The sequence below is a fragment of the Cetorhinus maximus genome, chromosome 15, assembly GCF_964194155.1.
Source record: "Cetorhinus maximus chromosome 15, sCetMax3.hap1.1, whole genome shotgun sequence".
Lineage (NCBI taxonomy): Eukaryota > Metazoa > Chordata > Chondrichthyes > Lamniformes > Cetorhinidae > Cetorhinus > Cetorhinus maximus.
This window is the reverse complement of record NC_135893.1, coordinates 22,027,556-22,047,489: the sequence shown is the minus strand read 5'-3', so window position 1 is coordinate 22,047,489 and position 19,934 is coordinate 22,027,556. Positions and strand designations below refer to the sequence as shown.

General features: G+C 45.8%; 1 protein-coding gene across 7 annotated transcripts in view; it reads left to right on the top strand.

Annotated features, from left to right (window-relative positions):
• LOC144690498 (uncharacterized) overlaps positions 1–19,934 on the top strand; it is a 53,776-nt gene that overhangs the window by 15,464 nt on the left and 18,378 nt on the right. For 4 of the 7 annotated variants that reach the window (XM_078558042.1, XM_078558039.1, XM_078558046.1 and 1 more), the window contains 6 exons: positions 1,659–1,708; positions 3,966–4,019; positions 5,125–5,275; positions 7,929–8,011; positions 15,546–15,707; positions 16,943–17,173. In XM_078558042.1, coding sequence (XP_078414168.1) covers positions 1,659–1,708; positions 3,966–4,019; positions 5,125–5,275; positions 7,929–8,011; positions 15,546–15,707; positions 16,943–17,173 — 731 coding nt within the window. Of the gene's footprint in view, positions 1–1,658; positions 1,710–3,965; positions 4,020–5,124; positions 5,276–7,928; positions 8,012–15,545; positions 15,708–16,942; positions 17,174–19,934 lie in introns of all 7 variants that reach the window. The other 3 variants (XM_078558043.1, XM_078558040.1, XM_078558041.1) reach the window with 2 other exon arrangements.

Sequence of the window (19,934 nt, the reverse complement as noted above, 5' to 3'; positions counted from 1 at the left end):
AATATTTAATCCTTAAATCAACATCATCGAAAAACACATGGTCTGATCATTTATCTTATTGCTCTTTGCAAGACTCCGCTATGCTCAAATTGGCTGCAGCATTTCCTGGCAGTGGCCACACTCGAAAAGTACTTCATTGGCTGTCAAGCACTTTGCAGTGACCAGAGTTTGTGAACAGTGCTCTATAAATGCAAGCACTTTTATTTCCTATACCAGCAGTCTCTGGACTGTGTCAGTATTTGAAAGGAAAGTCCAGCAAACACGAGAGTTTAAAATCCGCTGTGTTGGTGGAGTTGTGGGTGGGCTCTGGGTGGCCAGGAGTCTCTTGCATTTCCTCCTGGTTTATTTCCCATGTCTCTGTTCGTGTGTTGGATAATCGCCCATCCTTCCTGGTCATCCCAGTTTTCGTGCAACACCGCATGTAGGAATGAAACAAATACCTTGTTATTTATTTAAAAAGGAAATCCTGTTGATGCTGCTGAGCCGAGCTTGAAGGACAATTTGTACTTCAAGCTGCAGATCTGTTAGTGACAGGAAGTTCTGGGAATGCACAGCCAGTCCATCGGCATCTCGAAGGTAAATGTGGGATCCTGGTCCCCACAGTGCAATAAAATGTAAATACCTCTAATTTGGGGCCATCAGTAGAAGACAGTCACTAATAAATCCAATAAGGAAATCAGGAGACACTTCTTCATCGTGAGCATGTGTAACTCCAGAAGGAGTGATTGAGGTGAATGGCATAGATATAGGTAAACACCTGGGAGAAAGGATTAGGGTATGTTGAGGGGATTCAATGATGTAGAGTGGGAGGAGGTGCATGTGGAGCATAAACCCTAGCATAGACGTGTTGGGCCCAATGGCCTGTTTCTGTGCTGTAAAATTCTATCTAATAGCCCAGCTGGACTGGCACCAGTCTACGGTGAGGACTGTGTGTCCACAGCAGCCGTTCATAGCCCCAAATTGCCTCTTTCCTGTGTGCCTCACCCTCTTGTTCTGTACAATCAGATTACTTATGACTTCACCTCTTCCCGCCCAAGTTGTGTGCTCATTCTCTAATACACTAATTATGCCCAAATTAATTGTGGCCCTTATTGTACATGCCATCCACTGGTTGCTTGTCGGATCAAGGGTTCCATTTTAAGGGGATTCCCCACCACTGAGGCTGTACCTTTAGCTGCCTGGGTCCTAACCTCTAGAATTCTTTCCCAGAACCTCTCTGCCTCTCTACTGCTGTCCCTTCCTTTCCGTCTATCCTCAAAGCCTACCTCTTTGATCAAACTTTTGGTTGCCAGTCTTAATGTCTCATTGTTCAGCTCAATGTCAGTCCTTTTGTTTGATAATGCTCCTTCGGAGCTCCGTGGGTCACTTTACTATGTCAAAGGCGCCGTATAAATGCAAGTTGTTGTAATAGAGTTGTGGTGAAAGCGCTGGGAGATGTAGTCTTGGAGTCAACAGGTTAGTATGGAGCAGCAGCTTCTGTGAGATTACCCGTTTACATCCAATCTCAAACCTCCAGACCAGCTCTGCAGGATAGCGACTCAGTGATTGCCAGAACTTTGGTGACTGTTTGCATAATATTGAGAACATTAAAATGATCCTCCTGTCACAGGTTAAATGTAAATTCATCCTCATTTTCTCTTTCCCCCCACCCTCTGCAGATTTTCTAGTCTATAAATTGGAAGCCCAGGAGTCGTTGAACAAAGAGAAGGTCAGTGATGACTTTTGTCTGAAATCCTAGAACTGTGCTCCTCATCTCAAAACCGCAATCTTCACTGCCCTCAGTATTCGATCATTTAACGACTTTGAAAATGCAGTGCCACATCCTGATTGACCCCATCTTATCGCTTACCCTTTCTGTGATTGTCCTGCATTGTGCCCTTGCTGGATATCTGACACTGAAGGGACGTTGATGTACTGTGACATCAGACTCACAGTTAATAGCCCATTGGGAGATTTAGTGAGTTCTGGTTATAAAATGACCAGATGTTCACGTTTGAAGGGCAGTGTTCCTACATTGTCCTTACATTCAGACAGCGAGAATGCTGATTTATTTTTAAGCTAGCGTGAGAGCCTGGTGCAGGCCAGTGTTTACAAGCTGAGTTTTCTTTCTTATACGTAAAGAGCTTGGTTAATGTGGTGTATTGCCCTCTGCCTGATGTTTGTGCTTCATTCCCAACTCCCTCCTCAATGATGCAATGTACAACATCAGGGAGTATAAAATGGAAAGGATAAAGAGGTGCCTGTGTGTGTATTTAATCAGTGATTGAGATCCAGCCAAACTGCAGTAAGAATCTGAGGCATCGCTCTGACTCTTTGAGCTCCTTCTGGTTTAACCTCGTAGATTTTACCAGTGTTTCCCATTGACTGGATGTGGGTCCTCTTGGTTTCAGGCTGAATGTTGGGTGCTGGTGGGGGTGTGGCTGCGAGCACATTTTGTGAAACTGGAGCTCTGCACAATGGTGCAAGAAACAGCAGCATCGCCTTGACTCTTCAACCAGTGCCCAGCTTTTCAATCTCCCCTCTGTTTTGGCCAACTGTTTGCTGACTGGTTCTTTGTCTCGCGTTGAAGTAGATTCCATTTTTGGGAGGCTGCTCGCTGTGTCTGAACTGTCAGTTCAAAGCAATAAAAAGAAATTATACACTTGGCCGCAGTTCAACAGAGCCCCTGCAGCAGAAATAAATCCAGCCTTTGGAGGAAATTTCCTGGGGATTCAAACAGATTGTCTTGTGGTTGGTTGAAGGGTAACCACAAACCAGTGCAGTAAGGAATTGATACTGGGCTCAGTGGCTGCCTCTCCGGGAGTCAAGATGATTGATCCCAGAGCCTGACACTGGCCTCTTATGTGTTCTAGATTCTATGCTGCTGCTTCTTCCTGTGTGTGGTTGTCCAGTTTCTCTGCCAATATTGGGTGTGCTTTTTTGGGCAGAAGCAGAGGATCACAAGGCTCTGCTGTTTTTCTTAATCCTGTGTTCATGTTTTATCCCGACACAGATAAAGCTTTCCCATCTTAACCTTTTCTGTGACCTAAGATATCGAACCACTCTCATCCAGTGCCCGTGTGTTTATTTTCTCTCTCTCTCCCTCTCTCTTCACACATCCTCGCGTGAGTCCTGAGGTCACATGGTTTCTCCCCATGCGACGCTATTGGCTCTTTGCGATTGGCTCTTGGGATGTTTATGACCAAACATGGTTGGTAAGGCTGGAGTCTAAAAACTGAGATTAACAGATTTTTGTTAAGCAAGGAAATTAAGAATTACAGAACTGATGTGGGTAGATGGACTTAAAATACAGATCAGCCATTATGTAATTGAATAGCAAAACAGGCCTGAGGACTGAATAGTCCTCTCTTGTCCCTATGATAGACACACCTCCGACAATGCTGTTTTCTCTCAGTTCAGTACTGTAGCTTCAACCTTGACATTGTGCTCAAATCCAGAATGGGGCTCAAACTTCATATGAGAGTATGACCAACTGGACTCCAGTAATGAACAAGAGAGTTTCACTGCTGGACCCCAGTACTGAACAAGTTGGGAATTAACTTCAGATTCCTACTGATCAGGGTTTAAGGATTTAATTCAGAGATGAGACTTACCGGAACTTTCATTAAAAATCCTTTTTGGAGCAGATTTTGGAACAGTTGAGTACTCGTGATGGAACAAGAGCTGAATTGGTGACTTTAATACTATCGACCAAAGGGTCTTTGCCCTGGTGTGTAAATGCACCCTGTGTTGTAGCTCACAAAAAAACACAGCATAGTGGTGTGAGGCTGTGAGGAAGATTTGGATTGAGCTGAGATTGTGCACAGGGAGGGAAGGGGAATGGGCTGAGACTGCGTGTGACAGTACGCTGTGAAGTATCCCATGTGATGTTTTATTCTATGTGAGGTGCATTGTGTGGTGTGCAGTGCAAGTCTAAATAAGACATCGGCAGGAAGTGGCTAAACTCTTGTTCAATTCTCTTGCAGCAAGATGCCATGAATCGGTATGGTGCCTTAAGTTCCCAGCATAAGATACTGAAGGTGAGTGGTACCTTAATTACTGGAACCATCAGCAAATCTGCATCTCCTCATGAAGGACAAACCCTGTTGGGTTTCGGATGATTTGATCGAGTCAATAAGAGTCTCTTCACTGGGGGTGAGAAAGTGCTGTGCTCCTTTCGATAGCTTGTTCATGGAAATTAGGAGGGGGTGGTGAGGAGCTGTATTATAATAGCCTAATTGCCGACATGTGGTGTGGTGCTGAGGGAGAGGGTCTCTTGTGGCCTACAGATCATCATGTGGCATCGCCTGGACCTGATTCTTTATAAAACACTGGCCATTTTACTATTCAGACTGCAGCTTCTTTATTCCATGTGACCTGCTGTCAGCATTCGCTGGAGCAGGGACGATTCTGAAGGATAACTTGGTGATAACTTAGAGTGATAAATCAACACAGATTCCGGCTTCTGTCAGGATGCTCTTTATTCTGTATCTTGAAGGGCAGAATCTCATTCGTCTTCTTGCTCTTGGTTTTTCGGTCATGCTTTTTCCTGTTGCTTTGTTGCTCCCTCTTTCTTTTCCGCTCTCTTGCGCTCACCCTCTCCCATTTCTACGTCCTCACGATCTTGTCCGTTTTCTTTTCGCTGCTTCCCCCTCACTACCCCAGCTACCCACCCCTCCCCCTCTCCCTACATCCTGACCTGGTCCAAATGGCCATGCCTGATGTGCGAGCCTAGATAATGAGTGCTGGACTGCTTGGACATTGCAGACCAGTCTGACGCTATTCTCACAAACCTCCACAAGCACCCAGTGTGCAACAAGAGTCACTGAAACATTGCTCAGGAGTTGGACCCTTAGCAGTTTACTATTTTTCCCCTTCCCATCTCCAACCGAGGCCAGTCATGACCAATGAGATCAGCTAAATTGGAACCTACTGGCCCTTTGCTCCATTTGTTTCTGTGTCTACTATTTCTGCTCCCTGGGCCATGCTGTGGTAAAGCAGTTGTATTAATCAGGTTGGGGGTGGGTGGGGGGGTGGGGGTGGGGGTGTTGGTTAGTTGGGAAGGTGCTGGTGTTTGTGCCCTGGGCTTTTAGAGTAAAATGTTGGTTCCGATCCCAGCGCTGACCCTGACTGCTGCTTTTACAGAATCAGCACGATGAAATAAAGAAACAGCTTCTGGATCTGCAGCTTCAGCACAACAACCTGCGGCTGGAGCACAGGAAAGCAGCAGAGACCCACAATCAGCACTACCTGCAACTCCATCAGCAAAAAGACCTGGAAATCGGCACCTTGCAAGGTACGTGGACGGCATCTGATTCAGCTCAAGACCCCTTAACCTTCTCACTCACCACAGAATAACTCGCTGCAATATATCAGTGTGTGAGATATCTCCCTCTTTTTCTCTCTCTACCTATCTCTCTCTCTCTCTCTCTCTACCTATCTCTCTCTCTCTCTACCTATCTCTCTCTCTCTGCCTATCTCTTTCTCTACCTATCTCTCTCTGTCTACCTAACTCTCTCTCTCTATCTATATCTCTCTATCTATCTCTCTTTTGCTCTCTCTCTATCTCTCTCTATCTCTCTCTCTCTCTATCTATCTATCTCTCTCTCTCTCTCTCTCTCTCTCTCTCTCTCTCTCTTTCTCTCTCTCTCACACACACTCAGTATGTTGCCATAGTCAAAGTGGATCTTTTATGCAGCAAACAGATTGTGAACAGGACATATAACTTGTACAGAAATTTGGAAAAACATAGAGGACATTTTCCCCCTGAGCACTTTTGTGTGACATAGAAACATAGAAAATAGGAGCAGGAGTAGGCCATTTGGCCCTTCGAGCCTGCTTTGCCATTCATTATGATCATGGCTGATCATCCAACTCAATAGCCTGCTCCTGCTTTCTCCCCATATCCTTTGATCCCTTTCGCCCCAAGAGCTATATCTAACTCCTTCTTGAAAGCATACAATGTTTTGGCCTCAACTACTTTCTGTGGTAGCGAATTCCACAGACTCACCACTCTCTGGGTGAAGAAATTTCTCCTCATCTCAGTCCTAAATGGTCTACTCCATATCCTCAGACTGTGACCCCTGGTTCTGGACACCCCCACCATCGGGAACATCCTTCCTGCATCTACCCTGACTAGTCCTGTTAGAATTTTATAGGTTTCTATGAGATCCCCCCTCATTCTTCTGAACTCCAACGAATATAATCCTAACCAACTCTATCTCTGTTCATATGTCAGTCCTGCGATCCCAGGAATCAGTCTGGTAAACCTTCGCTGCACTCCCTCTATAGCAAGAACATCCTTCCTCAGAAAAGGAGACCAAAACTGCACACAATATTCTAGGTGTGGTCTCACCAAGGCCCTGTATAATTGCAGCAAAACATCCCTGCTCCTGTACTTGAATCCTCTCACAATGAAGGCCAACATACCATTTGCCTTCTTTACCGCCTGCTGCACTTGCATGCTTATCTTCAGCGACTGGTGTACGAGGACACCCAGGTCTCGTTGTACATTCCCCTCTCTCAACTTATAGCCATTCAGATAATCTGCCTTCCTGTTTTTGCTACCAAAGTGGATAACCTCACATTTATCCACATTATACTGCATCTGCCATGCATTTGCCCACTCACTCAGCTTGTCCAAATCACACTGAAACATCTCTGCATCCTCCTCACAGCTCACCCTCCCACCCAGCTTTTTGTCATCTGCAAATTTGTAGATATTACATTTAGTTCTCTCATCTAAATCATTAATATATATTGTGAATAGGTGGGGTCCCAGCACCGATCCCTGTGGTACCCCACTAGTCACTGCCTGCCATTCGGAAAAAGACCCGTTTATTCCTACCCTTTGTTTCCTGTCTGCCAACCAGTCTTCTATCCATCTCAATACACTACCCCCAATCCCATGCACTTTAATTTTACATGCTAACCTCTTCTGTGGGACTTTGTCGAAAGCCTTCTGAAAGTCCAAATAAACTACATCCACTGGCTCCCCCTCATCAACTCTACTAGTTACATTCTCAAAAAATTCCAGTAGATTTGTCAAGCATGATTTCCCTTTCATAAATCCATGCTGACTCTGTCCGATTCTACCACTGTTTTCCAAGTGCTCAGCTATTAAATCTTTTATAATGGACTCTAGACTCTAGTGACCTGTTGCCAAATTGTGGAAACTCGACACTGATCATGCCCCATCCATAAGAACTTGGCAAGACATCATGACAATGCTATATCTGGTAGAATAATAGAAAGAATCTTCTCTAGAGTAGTGGAGGTGGCAGAGAAAAGCTCCAAGAGAAGGAAAATTAGTCTATGAAGGCTTTGTGTAATGTATTTTGGTTTTGGAAGAAGATAAAAAGACACCAAGCAGCATTGAGGAGTGGTTCTGCCGGATGGACTTTGATGGAGATGACTCGCTTCCTGTGTACACAATGAATTATTTCCTCAATGACCAGGGCAAGAAGCTTGCACGTCTAGTGAGCCATGGGGCGGGATTTTCCACACCCACCCGCCACCGGGATCTTCCGGTCCTGCCACAAGTCAATGGATTTCTGGCTGGGGCACCACCTCCCCCACGGTGGGTCCCACCCACAACGGGGCTGGAAAATTCCAGCCATGGGTTCCGAGGATGACTTTTATCAATTACCTGATTTTTGTTAAGCCTAAATGTGAAGGGAAGAAATATCACACTTTCTCTCTCGTGCTCTCTCTCTCTCTCTTTCTCCTTTTTGCCTTTTCTCTGCTTTTTTCCCTCCCTCTCACTTTTCTTCTTCTTCTCTTTCTGTCAAACACACCCAGCCCCACCTCGTCTTTGTCTACCAGCCCCTTGCCATTTGTGTGATGGGTGCTCAGACTGTCACCTGGGGCGTGTTCTCTCCTCTTGGCTGGTGTTTGGTTTCTCAGTGCAGCTAACTAATTGACAATATTCGAATTTCCTCTCCTTCCAGACAACATCAATAAGCTGAAACATGAGAGCAAGCAACTGCGGAGGGCCCATCAGGACATGCACTACCAGCTCGCTGAGGCACAGGTAACGAGGCGATAAATCAAACAGCTTTCGTTCCCCTGTAGAAGCTCATTTCCCCCCGACTCTGAGCTTCCTGCTCTTTGTTTTGACAAGCAGCTTTTAGAGATTCATGTGCCCAGCCCCATAAGTTTGTTTCATTATTGCTCAGTTAGGGTTAGGTGTTAGGCAGCCCAGAATACTCGAGCAGCCTTCTCACCTTCACTGTTGTAAATCTGCTCCCTTACACTTATCGTTGGGGCTCACTGTCCGGGAAGATCCTCGGAAATGCTGCTGCAGCTCTGACATTGCTCCACTGGAAGCCTGGCAAAGCAGGAGCAGATCCGCAGAATTTCTCGGCCACTACATCCGGTGTCACTCTATCAACGCCCGTCCCACTTGGGGAAAGCTCTTGCTAAATTAACCTGCGCCCTTATTGATCCAAATTATGAATCCTTGTGCAAATTTTTGTCTCCTTGCCAAATTCCTTTAATGTTCTTATTAGAATTGTTTGTGAGGATCAAGACGAGCAGAAATTTCAACATTGAACCTTGTGAAGCTCCCGTTAATCCAGCTAATATTTGTCACACAATCCCCTAGAGCATAAGATGGAGGAGCAGAAGTAGGCCATTCGGCCCATCGAGTCTGCTCTGCCATTCAATTAGCTCATGGCTGACCTGACAATCCTCAACTCCACTTTCCTGCCTTTTCCCCATAGCCCTTGATTCCCTTACTGATTAAAAATCTGTCTATCTCAGCCTTGAATACACTTAATGGCCCAGCCTCTACAGCCCTCTGCAGTAAAGAATTGCACAGATTCACTACCCTCTGAGAGAAGAAATTCCTCCTCATCTCTGTCTTAAATGGGCGACCCCTTACTCTGAGTTTATGCCCTCTGGTCCTAGACTCTCCCACAAGGGGAAACAGCCTGTCAAGCCCCCTAAGAATCTTGCATGTTTCAATACGATCTCCTCTCATTCTTCTAAACGCCAATGAACACAGGCCCAACCTACTCAACCTCTCCTCATAAGAAAATCCCTCCATACCCGGGATGAACCTAGTAAACGTTCTCTGGACTGCCTCCAATGCCAGTATATCTTTCCTTAGATAAGGGGACCAAAACTGTTCACAGTATCCTAGGTGTGGTTTAAATAGTGCCTTGTATAGTTTTAGCAAGACTTCCCTATTTTTATACTCCATTCCCTTTGAAATAAAGGCCAACATTCCATTTTCCTTTCCTACTATCTGCTGAACTTGTATGCTAGCTTTTTGTGATTCATGCATAAAGATCCCCAAATCCCTCTGTGCTGCAGCTTTCTGCAGCCTTTCTCTATTTAAATAATATTCAGCTCCTCTATTCTTCCTGCCAAAGTGCATAACTTCAAATTTTCCCACATTATATTCCATCTGCCAAGTTTTTGCCCACTCACTTAGCCTGTCCTTATCCCTCTGCAGACTCTTTGTGTCATCCTCACCACTTGCCTTCCCACCTATTTTTGCATCATCCGCAAACTCGGCGATAGTACATTCATTTCCCTCATCCAAGTCATTAATATATATTGTAAATAATTGTGACCCCGGCACTGATCCCTGTCGCACTCCAATAATTACAGGCTGCCATCCTAAAAATGCCCCCCTTATCCCAACTCTCTGTCTTCTATTAGTTAGCCGATCCTCTACCCATGCTAATATACTACCCCCAACACCATGGGCTTTTATCTTACTAAGTAGCCATATGTGCGGTACCTTATCTAATATCTTTTGGAAATCCAAATATGTTACATCTACTGGTTCCCCTTTATCTATGCTGCTTGTTACGTCCTCAAAGACTTCTAATAAATTTGTCAGGCATGATTTCCCTTTCATGAAGCCCATGCTGACCCTGCTTGATTATATTGTGTATTTCTAAATGCTCTGCTGTTACATCCTTTATAATAGACTCTAACATTTTCCTAATGACACATGTTAAGCCAAATGGCCTATAGTTATCTGTTTTTTGGCTCCCTCCCTTTTTGAATAAGGATGTTACATTGGCTGTTCTCCAATCCTCTGGCACTTTTCCAGAATCTAAGGATTCTTGGAAGATTACTACCAGTGCATCCACTATCTCTGTAGCTACTTCCCTTAATATCCTAGGATGCAACCCATCAGGTCCAGGGGACTTAATTGGCCTTTAGCCTCATTAGTTTCCCTAGTACTTTTCCTTTAGTGATAGTTATTGTATTTATTTCCCACCCCCCCCCCAACTTTTGCCCCTTGATTATTTTGTATTTTTGGAATGCTATTATTGTCTTCTACTATGAAGACTGATGCAAAGTATTTATTCAACTCCTCTACCGTTTCCTGCTTCCCTATTATTATTTCCCCAGCCTCATTCTCTAAGGAATCTATGTTCACTTTGACCTCTCTCTTCCTTTTTATATATTTAAAGAAGCTCTTACTGTCCATTTTTATATTACTTGCTCATTTACCCTCAATGCTTATTTTCTCCCTCTTTATTGTTTTTTGGACACCTTCTGTGGATTTTTAAAACTTTCCCAATCCTCGGGTTTACCACTAATCTTTGCCACATTGTATGTTTTTTCTTTCAATTTGATACACTTCTTGACTTCCTTGGTTGGTTTATTCCCTTCCTAGAATCCTTCTTCCTAACTGGGATATATCTTTGTTGTGAGAAATTAACTATTTTCTTAAACGTCTGCCACTGTTCATCAACAGTCTTTTCTGCTAAACTCCTTTCCCAGTCCATTCGACTTAATTGTGCCCTCATTCCTTTGTAATTACCCTTATTTAAGTTTAGCACAGTTGTTTCCGATCCAAGTTTTTCACTCTCAAACTGAATGCTAAATTCTACCATGTTATGGTCAGTGTTTCCTAGGTAATCTTTTACTCTGAGACCATTTATTAAACCTGCCTCACACATTACCAGATCCAAAATAGCCTGATCACTGGTTGGGTCCACAACATATTGTTCTGGGAATACACTCTATGAATTCTTGCTCGTGGCTACCTCTGTCAATTTGACTTTCCCAATCTACATGAAGATTAGTCACCCATGATTAATGTACTGCCTTTTTTACATGCCCTCATTAGCTCCTGATTTATTCTCTGCCCTACAGTATAGCTACTGTTAGGGGACTATAGACTACTCCCACCAGTGTCGTCTTCTCCTTGTTATTTCTTACCTCCACCCATACGGATTCTACATCTTCCGATCCAAGAAAATTTGTTTTTGTACATATTTCGTCGTGTACTAACAAAGCTACCCCACCACCCTTTTCTTCCTGCCTGTTCTTTTGAGAAGTCACATACCTTCCTGAATATCTAGTTCCCAGCTTTGATCTCCTTGTAACCATGTCTCTGTAATGGCTATAAGATCATACCCATTAACCTCTATTTGTATCATTAATTCATTTATTTTGTTCTGAATACTATGTGCATTTAAGTAAAGGGCCATTAATTTTGACTTTCTACCATTTTTTCCCCTTTGACCCTATTTACTGCTTTTTTTTAATGTTTGTACACTCTGTCCCTTTCTGTCACATTCTGGATACCATTAGCTAAATAGCTGCCCTGCAATGCTGCCATGTACTTTTGCTTTGTTAGCCTACATATCCCCTCTCCAGAATCCTCCCTCTGCACCCCCCCAACCCCCAACCCACCATCTATTTAGTTTAAAGCCCTCTCTACAGCCCAAGTTATTTGGTTTGCCAGGACACTGGTCCTAGCACAGTTCAAGTGAAGCCCGTCCCACCGGAACAGCTCCCTTCTGCCCCATCAGCCAGTACCTGATGAACTAAAACCCATTCCTCCCATACCAATCATTGAGCCACGCATTTAACTCCTTGACTTTATTTACCCTATGCCAGTTTGCCCATGGCTCAGGTAGCAACCCTGAGATTATTACCTTGGAGGTTCTGCTTTCTAATTTAGCTCCTAATTATTCAAATTCTTTCAGCAGAACCTCCTTTCTCGTCTTATCAATGTCATTAGTGCCAACGTGGACGACAGCAACTGGATCCCTCCCCTCCCACTCCAAGTTCCTCTCCAGCCCTGAGGAGATGTCCTTAACCCCGGCACTGGGCAGGCAACACAGCCTTTGGGACTCACGCTTAAGGCTGCAGGGAACAGTATCTATCCCCCTAATTATACTGTCCCCTACCACCACTATGTACCTATTTTCCCCCCTCCAATTGAATCTCTCCCTGTACCACATCAGTATGCTCATCCTCACTGCAGTTCCCGCTCCCGTCCACACAGCTTGCAAGAACCTCGTAACTGTTGGACTATTGCAGGGGCTGAGGCTCCTCCAATGCTACCCCCTGAGTCCCCATACCTGCCTTCCCTCCTGTCCCTGATCACAGACCAAATTTTAATTACCTAATCTGAGGGGTGTGACTGCCTCCTGGAGCAAAGTGTCCAGGTAACTTTCCCCCTCCCTGATGTGGTGCAATGTCTGCAGCTCGGACTCCAGCTCCTCAACTCGGATCCGGAGTTCCTCCAGCTGCAGACACTTAGTACAGATGTGTTCACTCTGGATCACCTTGGTGTCCAGCAGCTCCCACACGCTGCAGCAGCAACACATTACCCATCCTGCCATCACTATCATATTTTCTTTAATTTATTAATTCATTACTCTGGTATCCCTGCTCTTTATGCTTGAAGAATCCCCAGCCTTTTACACTTTAGTGTAATTAATTTTTTTTTACACCAGTATCGATCTTCTACTTAAGCTATTTTTAAGAAAAAGAGAGAAAAAAACAGATTAGAGACCTAAACACAAACTAAAGACCTTACTTTCACTTTGAAGACTAGAAATACTCACCAATCCGACTCACCAATCAGCTGCTTTCCCTGAACTCGCGTCACGTTGTGATTGGTGTCACTCCGCCGCTGGTCTGACTGCAAGTAGGACTCTCGATCCACGCCTTTTATCTTCTCCCGCTCACCTCTCACTCAAAATATACTATTTTGAGCCAGATAATCAACTTACTAGCTTCCTGCAACACCACAGTTGCTTTCTTCTTTCTTTTTTTCCCTACTGCTGCCTCACAGAAGCTGAAACAGTGAAATAGTGCGCTCCTTTGCTCCCGACTGTCTCCCGCGGGTCTGCTCCGCTCCGACTCCCAGCAAGGTAGCTGAGCTTAGATCATCATCTCTTGAATGATGTTCCACATGGTGACTTACCCAGGGCTGTTTCAAATTTCCAGTGTCAGACATTGACCACGGCCCCAACACCAGCCGTCTGGGCAATTTCATCCAAGAATTCAATCACCGTGGCAGAACCTCAAGCTATTCTGACCCTAAAGGTTTAGCGTAAAATCCCGAATGATCCTCAGGTGTCCTTTTTAAGGAAGGAAAACTGCTGTTGTAGCCTTGGCTACCCTATATGTGACTCCAGCCCCAAACTGCTATGAAAGGGAAGATGCAGCAGTTTGAGAAGAAGGCCTGTCACCAACTCTGGGGACAATTAATGACAGCCAATAAACGGAGGCCTTGCCAGTGACACCCGTACCCTGAGAATGATTATTCAGACCTCTGATGGCCTCTGTTTGAGGACTTTCAATGAGATTTTCAGTGGTGGTTTTGGAATTGTGGGCAGTTTTCTTTTGAAGGTCCTCACTTGAGGCCATGTGTTGAGACTGCCCCATGCCCCTTTTATGGAATAAGCCCCTAACACCCAGTAACAGGGTCAGTGCGGGGCCCTTTGCACCCCACAGGAAGGTCAGTCTGACTGGGTTTAGTCCCTGCTCATGCCAGCTTTTCAACATTGCCAGATGCAACTTTGCTGAAAAAGAGGATTGAATAACATTGTTGCTGGGATTTAGCAATGGCACTGTGCAAGGAGGCCGCGTTTTGAAAGCTGCAGTGAGGGTTCCGTCCCAAAGGGATAGTTCCCTCTAGTTTGTGAATGATGCTGAAATGCCAGAACAGAGATGGGAGCTACACATTGGGAGGACGATACAATAGCACCTAGAATTCAGGGGTAAGTTGATTGATGGCACTTCTGAGTTGGGTATTGGTAGAAACGGGTGATTAATGGGCGTGAGAATCTTGTTTGTGGAAAGATTACAAACCCGTCACAGTCCTTTTGCTGATGCAGTTCAGCATCCTGTGCAAAATGAATAAAGCTCCACTTTTCCATTCATCACACTATCCAATCGGTTCAGCTTTGTCTCAGGGTGAGTTCTACCGTACTAGGAGCTGAGCCTGGGCTCCTTTTAGCTGGTATTCCCAATGAATTAGACGCACTTGCGATACTGACTCTTGCTACACTGACTCTGGGCTTCAGTGAATGTTCTGTGACAGCCAGCAGCAAATGTTCTGACACTTTGGAAGCCCTCTCCTAACACAGAATGCATTTGATGCCAGGCTAGAAATCTGTAGTTTAATCTTCCTGCTGTTGTTTCATGATGTTGTATGTGCCTGCATGCAATTGTAATGTCAAGGTGCTCGTCAGAGCAAGGGTTGATGTAGGACTGAAAAATAGCACCACCCATCGTATGATGTATAGAGTCACATGGTAATAGACTGGTAGAACACTCTAGAAGCAGCCTATCGGCATGGCAGCAGCACCATGCGTGACACTAACTGAGATCTGTACATAGTTAAAGATCAACAATAAACGGTTCATGTTTAAACATACAAGTCTCAAGATCTCATCAATGAGACATCAAACGAACCCATAATGCAACAGCTGTCAGTAGAACAGCCTCTGTATGTGCAGCTTGTCACACCAGTGGAGAGAGGGAGGGTTTGCACTTTACATGCAGCTTCCACTGCACACTGCACCAACACTTCACCAGGAGGGTCCCTGAGTCAAAGAGGGTCTGATGAGAAACTGGGAAACTGTGTTATAATGTATTTTCTGGTGATGAAGAGATTAAAGGGTTGTGGTTATGGTGCAGGGTTTCAATGCACGGTTGCCATTACGGTGCAGTGTTGCAATGCAGGATTGCGATTATGGTGTAGGGTTGCGGTTATGGTGCAGTATTGTGATGCAGGATTGCGATTATGGTGTAGAGTTGCCATTACAGTGCAGTATTGCGATGCAGGGTTGCCGTTACAGTGCAGTATTGCGATGCAGGGTTGCCGTTACAGTGCAGTATTGCGATGCAGGGTTGCCGTTACAGTGCAGTATTGCGATGCAGGGTTGCCGTTACAGTGCAGTATTGCGATGCAGGGTTGCCGTTACAGTGCAGTATTGCGATGCAGGGTTGCCGTTACAGTGCAGTATTGCGATGCAGGGTTGTGGTTCTGGTGCAGGGTTGCAGTCACAGTGCAAGTGTTGCAGTTCCAATGCAGGGTTACAGTGCAATACCGTTGCCCTGATGCTAGTCTTGTTTGGACTGTGCTGATCTGGCCTGGATTGAGGGATAGGACACCAGTCTGGATGTCCCTGTGCCTATTCACTCAGCATAGTTCCATATTGTGATCTGTATTTAATCCAGTGGCAAAGACTGGTCTTGATCTTGCTGTGTGCCCTCATTGGCCGAGCCCCTTTCTTGCACAATCCTCCTCAGATACCGACTATTCTGTTTGTTTTTGACTGCTTCTGCAGGCCCAGGTGGAAGAGTTCAGGCAGCTGAAGGAAGCTCTTCATGCAATGCCAAGTTTCAAACAGCCTGGACTGAATCCAGCCATCCTGCAAGAACAGAATCAGGCACAACATGAGCATCCCTGGGGTCCTGACAACAACCGGTCACAGGTCACTGAACGGAAGGTACACCTAGTTTAAGACAAAACTTTTCATAATGTTTCGCTTCAGATTTGCTGGTTAGTTGCTGAGTGGCATAAATATTAAAGCCAGTTTAAAGCTCTGAGGAGTCCTGCTATTGTTGGCACAGATCCTATTTCAAATCCTCAGCTTAGAAAAATGGGAGCTGCACTGTTTGAAATATTTTGGGTCATGTCATTAAAATCGTTAATGAGAACAATTTGAAGGAATCGCTGTTTGGTTTTGAAATAAGCTCCCATTTTCCCAGAGGTTGTCTAGCTCGGTATTTGCTGCGCTGGATGGCCTGGCCCAGGTTCGCTGTGCCCCTCTGGAGAGGTATCTGAGGCAATGAACATCGAGTAGGGTCACAGGTCTGTGTCCAGGCAGCGACACCAAGGCCAGGCATCTCCCTCACCTTGCATCTTTACAGGCACAGAGAGGATGAAGACATCTCCAGACCGTACTTGTGACTCCTGCAGCAAGGAGTCATCCAAACCTTCAGGCAAAAGCCGAACACATGACTCTCTGCCCAGGTTGCCTGTTTTGATTCATTTTTTTCCCCTCGTGTTCTGAAATGTGCTTGCTGGGTGAGAGTTACTGGGTGACAACGTTGTGCTACCTGAATGCTGGTCAGATTTTCTCACAGTGTTCTGCCTCTTGATATCTAGCCTCTGGGTTGGGATATAGAAGGCCCTTAGGCTGGTTGCAGTCCCTGCCTTCCAGCATAACAGCTCGTTCCTGTTATAGCTTTAACATCCATCCGAACAGACAGACAAGACCTTGTCTTAATACCATCTGAAGGATGGCACTTCTGACAATGCAGCATGCCCTCAGGACTGCACTGAAGTGTCAGCCTGGATTAGCTGCTCAAGTCCTGGAGTGGGCTCGAGCCCATTGGCCAAGTGTGTTACCAACTGAATCCAGCTGACACTTTGAAGGTGGTGGAAAAAAAGTCTAGTCCCACAATTTGCTTTTTTAACTTGGAAAGATTTTCACTGAAAGCTGACTGGCGAGAGCTCTGAAGATGGGTCATACGGACTCGAAACGTTAACTCTTGTTTCTCTCTTCACTGATGCTGTTAGGCCTGCTGAGTTTTTCCAGCATTTTCTGTTTTTGTTTCGGGTTTCCGGCGTGCGCAGTGTTTTGCTTTTTATCTTACTGCGGAATCTCCTGGGTTTCTGTGGTGCTGAGGTTTTGTGCCGGGAGACAGAGTGCAGTCATTGTCTTCCTTTCCGTTAAAGGAGCAGCCGCCACTGGGCGTGGGCGTGGCAGAGCGAGCTCTGTCTCCCCAGCGTAACAGAGAACCAGAAATGAAGGACGCTCCGGTGAAGGGCCAGGCTCAGGAGCCTCTGCAGGGACTTGGGAATGCGCCGGTCTGGGATTCGAACGATCCGGGGCACCTGCAAAACGAGGGGGCCAACCGCGTGTTGCGATTCACTCGGACAGTGAACAGTCTCCAGCCTGATAGGCAGGTGAGGCCTCAAACCTCAGTTAGCTTCACGTAGGGTGGGGGGTGGTTAAGCATCTCTGGTTTGAGGGTAAATGTCACTGGCCCTCCTATTGAGGCCTATGGAGGAGGAGTGGTGGGGTGGTAGAAACGGAGATGGTGCGCAGAATGGCGGCTGGCTTGTAACTCGGAGGGTGGAGCTGATGTTGGTTTTTCAGGGGTTTTAGGGCCACTGTTTTGTACAGAGGGATCTCTGGAGTGGCTGGGAGAGGAATGGCTCTTTGTAACAACAGATCCGGAGGGATCATGGTGGGGGTGGGGGGGTGGTATCGTCACCCCACAAGGTATCGTCAGGGGTCTATCCGTTTTTTACTTAAGGGCAAAATACTATGGATGCCAGAGACAAAAGCGAGAGGGGAACGGGACAAGTAATGAAGCAAAGGGTGGGTCTGGCCGAGGTGTAAACAACAACAGCAAAACCATGCTCAGCGCCCGCAGCCCATTAATACAGGAGCAGAGGTTATCGTCTAATCATGTTGATCTTGTTGTTGAGCCCGGAAGGTTGTAAAGTGCCTGATTGAAAGATGAGGTGCTGTTTCCCCAGCTTCCATTGAATTCCCTCCATCGGAGGCTGCAGACAGATTCTCAGCCGACTCCTACTCTGAGCTTTCAGTCCTCGAGCTCTTTACTTGTCCCATTGACCCTTCCATTATTAAATCACTCTTACGCTTGACTCTATCACAGAACTTCCTGTTTGTTCCTTCCCCCGCCCCATTTTCCAGACTTCTGCGCTTCCTAAAACCTGTATCATCTCCGACTTCTCCCCATTCTGACGAAAGATTATCAACCTGAAACATTAACTCACTCTCCACAGATGCTGTTTGTCCTGCTGACTATTTCCAGCATTTTCTGTTTTTATTTTCTGCTCATAAATCCGGCCTAAAATGAAAGTTGACGTTTGAAAAAGAAATTTGGAGCTGATGCTTTTATCGGTGTGCTCTCTGACCGTACTCTTGGGATTGAGACTGCCCCTGTGGCCTGGTCCTGCTAACCAGACTCCAGGTGGAGCTTGCTGACTGCACTCCCCATGCGACGCTCTGCTTAGTCCCATAAAGGCGTTGGGCTCAACAAAAACTCAGTGCTAATTGTCCTTGCATTTCATTCTTTAAGACATGTTAAATTTAACGGTGAGGCAAAGGAAGGAGAAGTGTCCTGGGGGATTGCTCCTGAACTTCCAGCTGGAAGTACTGGTGTGTATTGGATCTCATCCCATTGAGAACACAAGAAATAGGAGTAGGCCATTCGGCCCCTCGAGGCTGCCCCTCCATTCAGTAATACCATGGCTGAGCTGATCTTGGCTTCAACTCCACTTTCCCGCCTCTTGACTCCCCTGGAGTTCAAAAAACCTTGTCTATCTCAGCCTAGGAATATATTTCAATGATCCGACCACCACACTTCTCTGGGGTAGAGGTTTCCAAATATTCACAAACCCCTGAGAGAAGAAATTCCTCCTCTACCGCCATGTTAAATGGGCGATCCCTCCTCTGAAACTATGCCCCCTAGTTCTAGACTCCCCCACAAGGGGAAACATCCTCTCAGCATCTACTCCAACAAGCCATCTCGGAATCTTTGTGTTTCAACCGGATCACCTCTCGTTCTTCTAAACTCCGATGAGCATAGGCCCAACCTGCTCAACCTTCCCTCTTAAGCCAATCCTTTCATCCCAGGAATCAACCTAGCGAATCTTCTTTGAATTGCCTCCAATGCAAGTAGTGGCAGTCTCTCCTGCTGAATGAGGTGCTGGGGGAAGGAGTTAATTCCACTCTTTTGAGTGAGTGCAGTACATCTGGTAGAATGCAAGCGACAGTCAGCATTATTTCCTGGTAGTGGGTGACAGGAGCTTCTGGCTCACCAGGGCAGGCCTCCCTCCCCACCCACCCCGTGATCTATTCACTTGAGTCCCATGTGTTTTCTTGTTTACACACCATAGCGTATGGAGGCGATCACAGATGGATTGGGAGTGTGGTGACTGGGCTGTGTGTGGGATTTTGGAATCCCTGCTGTTCGAAGGTCAGGCTGCTTGTGTCATTGAAAGCTGCAGCACAAAGTACTCTTGGTCTGGCTGGAATGGAAGAAAGTCACCCTGTCCTTGGGTTGCCTCATCTGTGACCCCTGGTGTTTCTCCTGATTCCAGACCCCTTATTCCCCACAGCAACACCCCACCTCCCCCAAACCTCACCCCCACCACAATCACAGAAAGGTCCTGATAATGCCCATTATTGGCATCTGGTAACAAATATCATCTGATTTATAAGCAGTGTGGGTCATTGATATTAAAAGCAACAACAGTGTAATGCAGTGTTAGTTTGTGTGCACCCTATAGGTGATCCCACCATGACAATTAAACAAACCAGAGCACAAATTTTACTTTAACAGCGTCGGGCAATGTTGTTAATTTGACAGGAAAATATCCCATTGGCTATTGATAACACTGATTTCAGTGACTGTCTCGGCCCTCATTAACATGCCCTGCACATTCTTTATGTTATTAAGCACTGTGTGACAGTTCCTCACATTGAATCACCTTTTAGTTATAGAAAATGCTGTAAATGCCCAGCAGGTCAGCCAGCACCTGGAGAGAGAGTCGGCAAGTCAGTGTTTAAGGTGCAGGTGCTTAAACCTCGAATGTTAACTTCCCTGTTTTCTCTCCAGCAAAGCTGACTGACTGTCCAAAGTGTTTCAATAACTTTCTGTTCTTGTCTCTGGTTTTCAGCATCTGTTTTCTC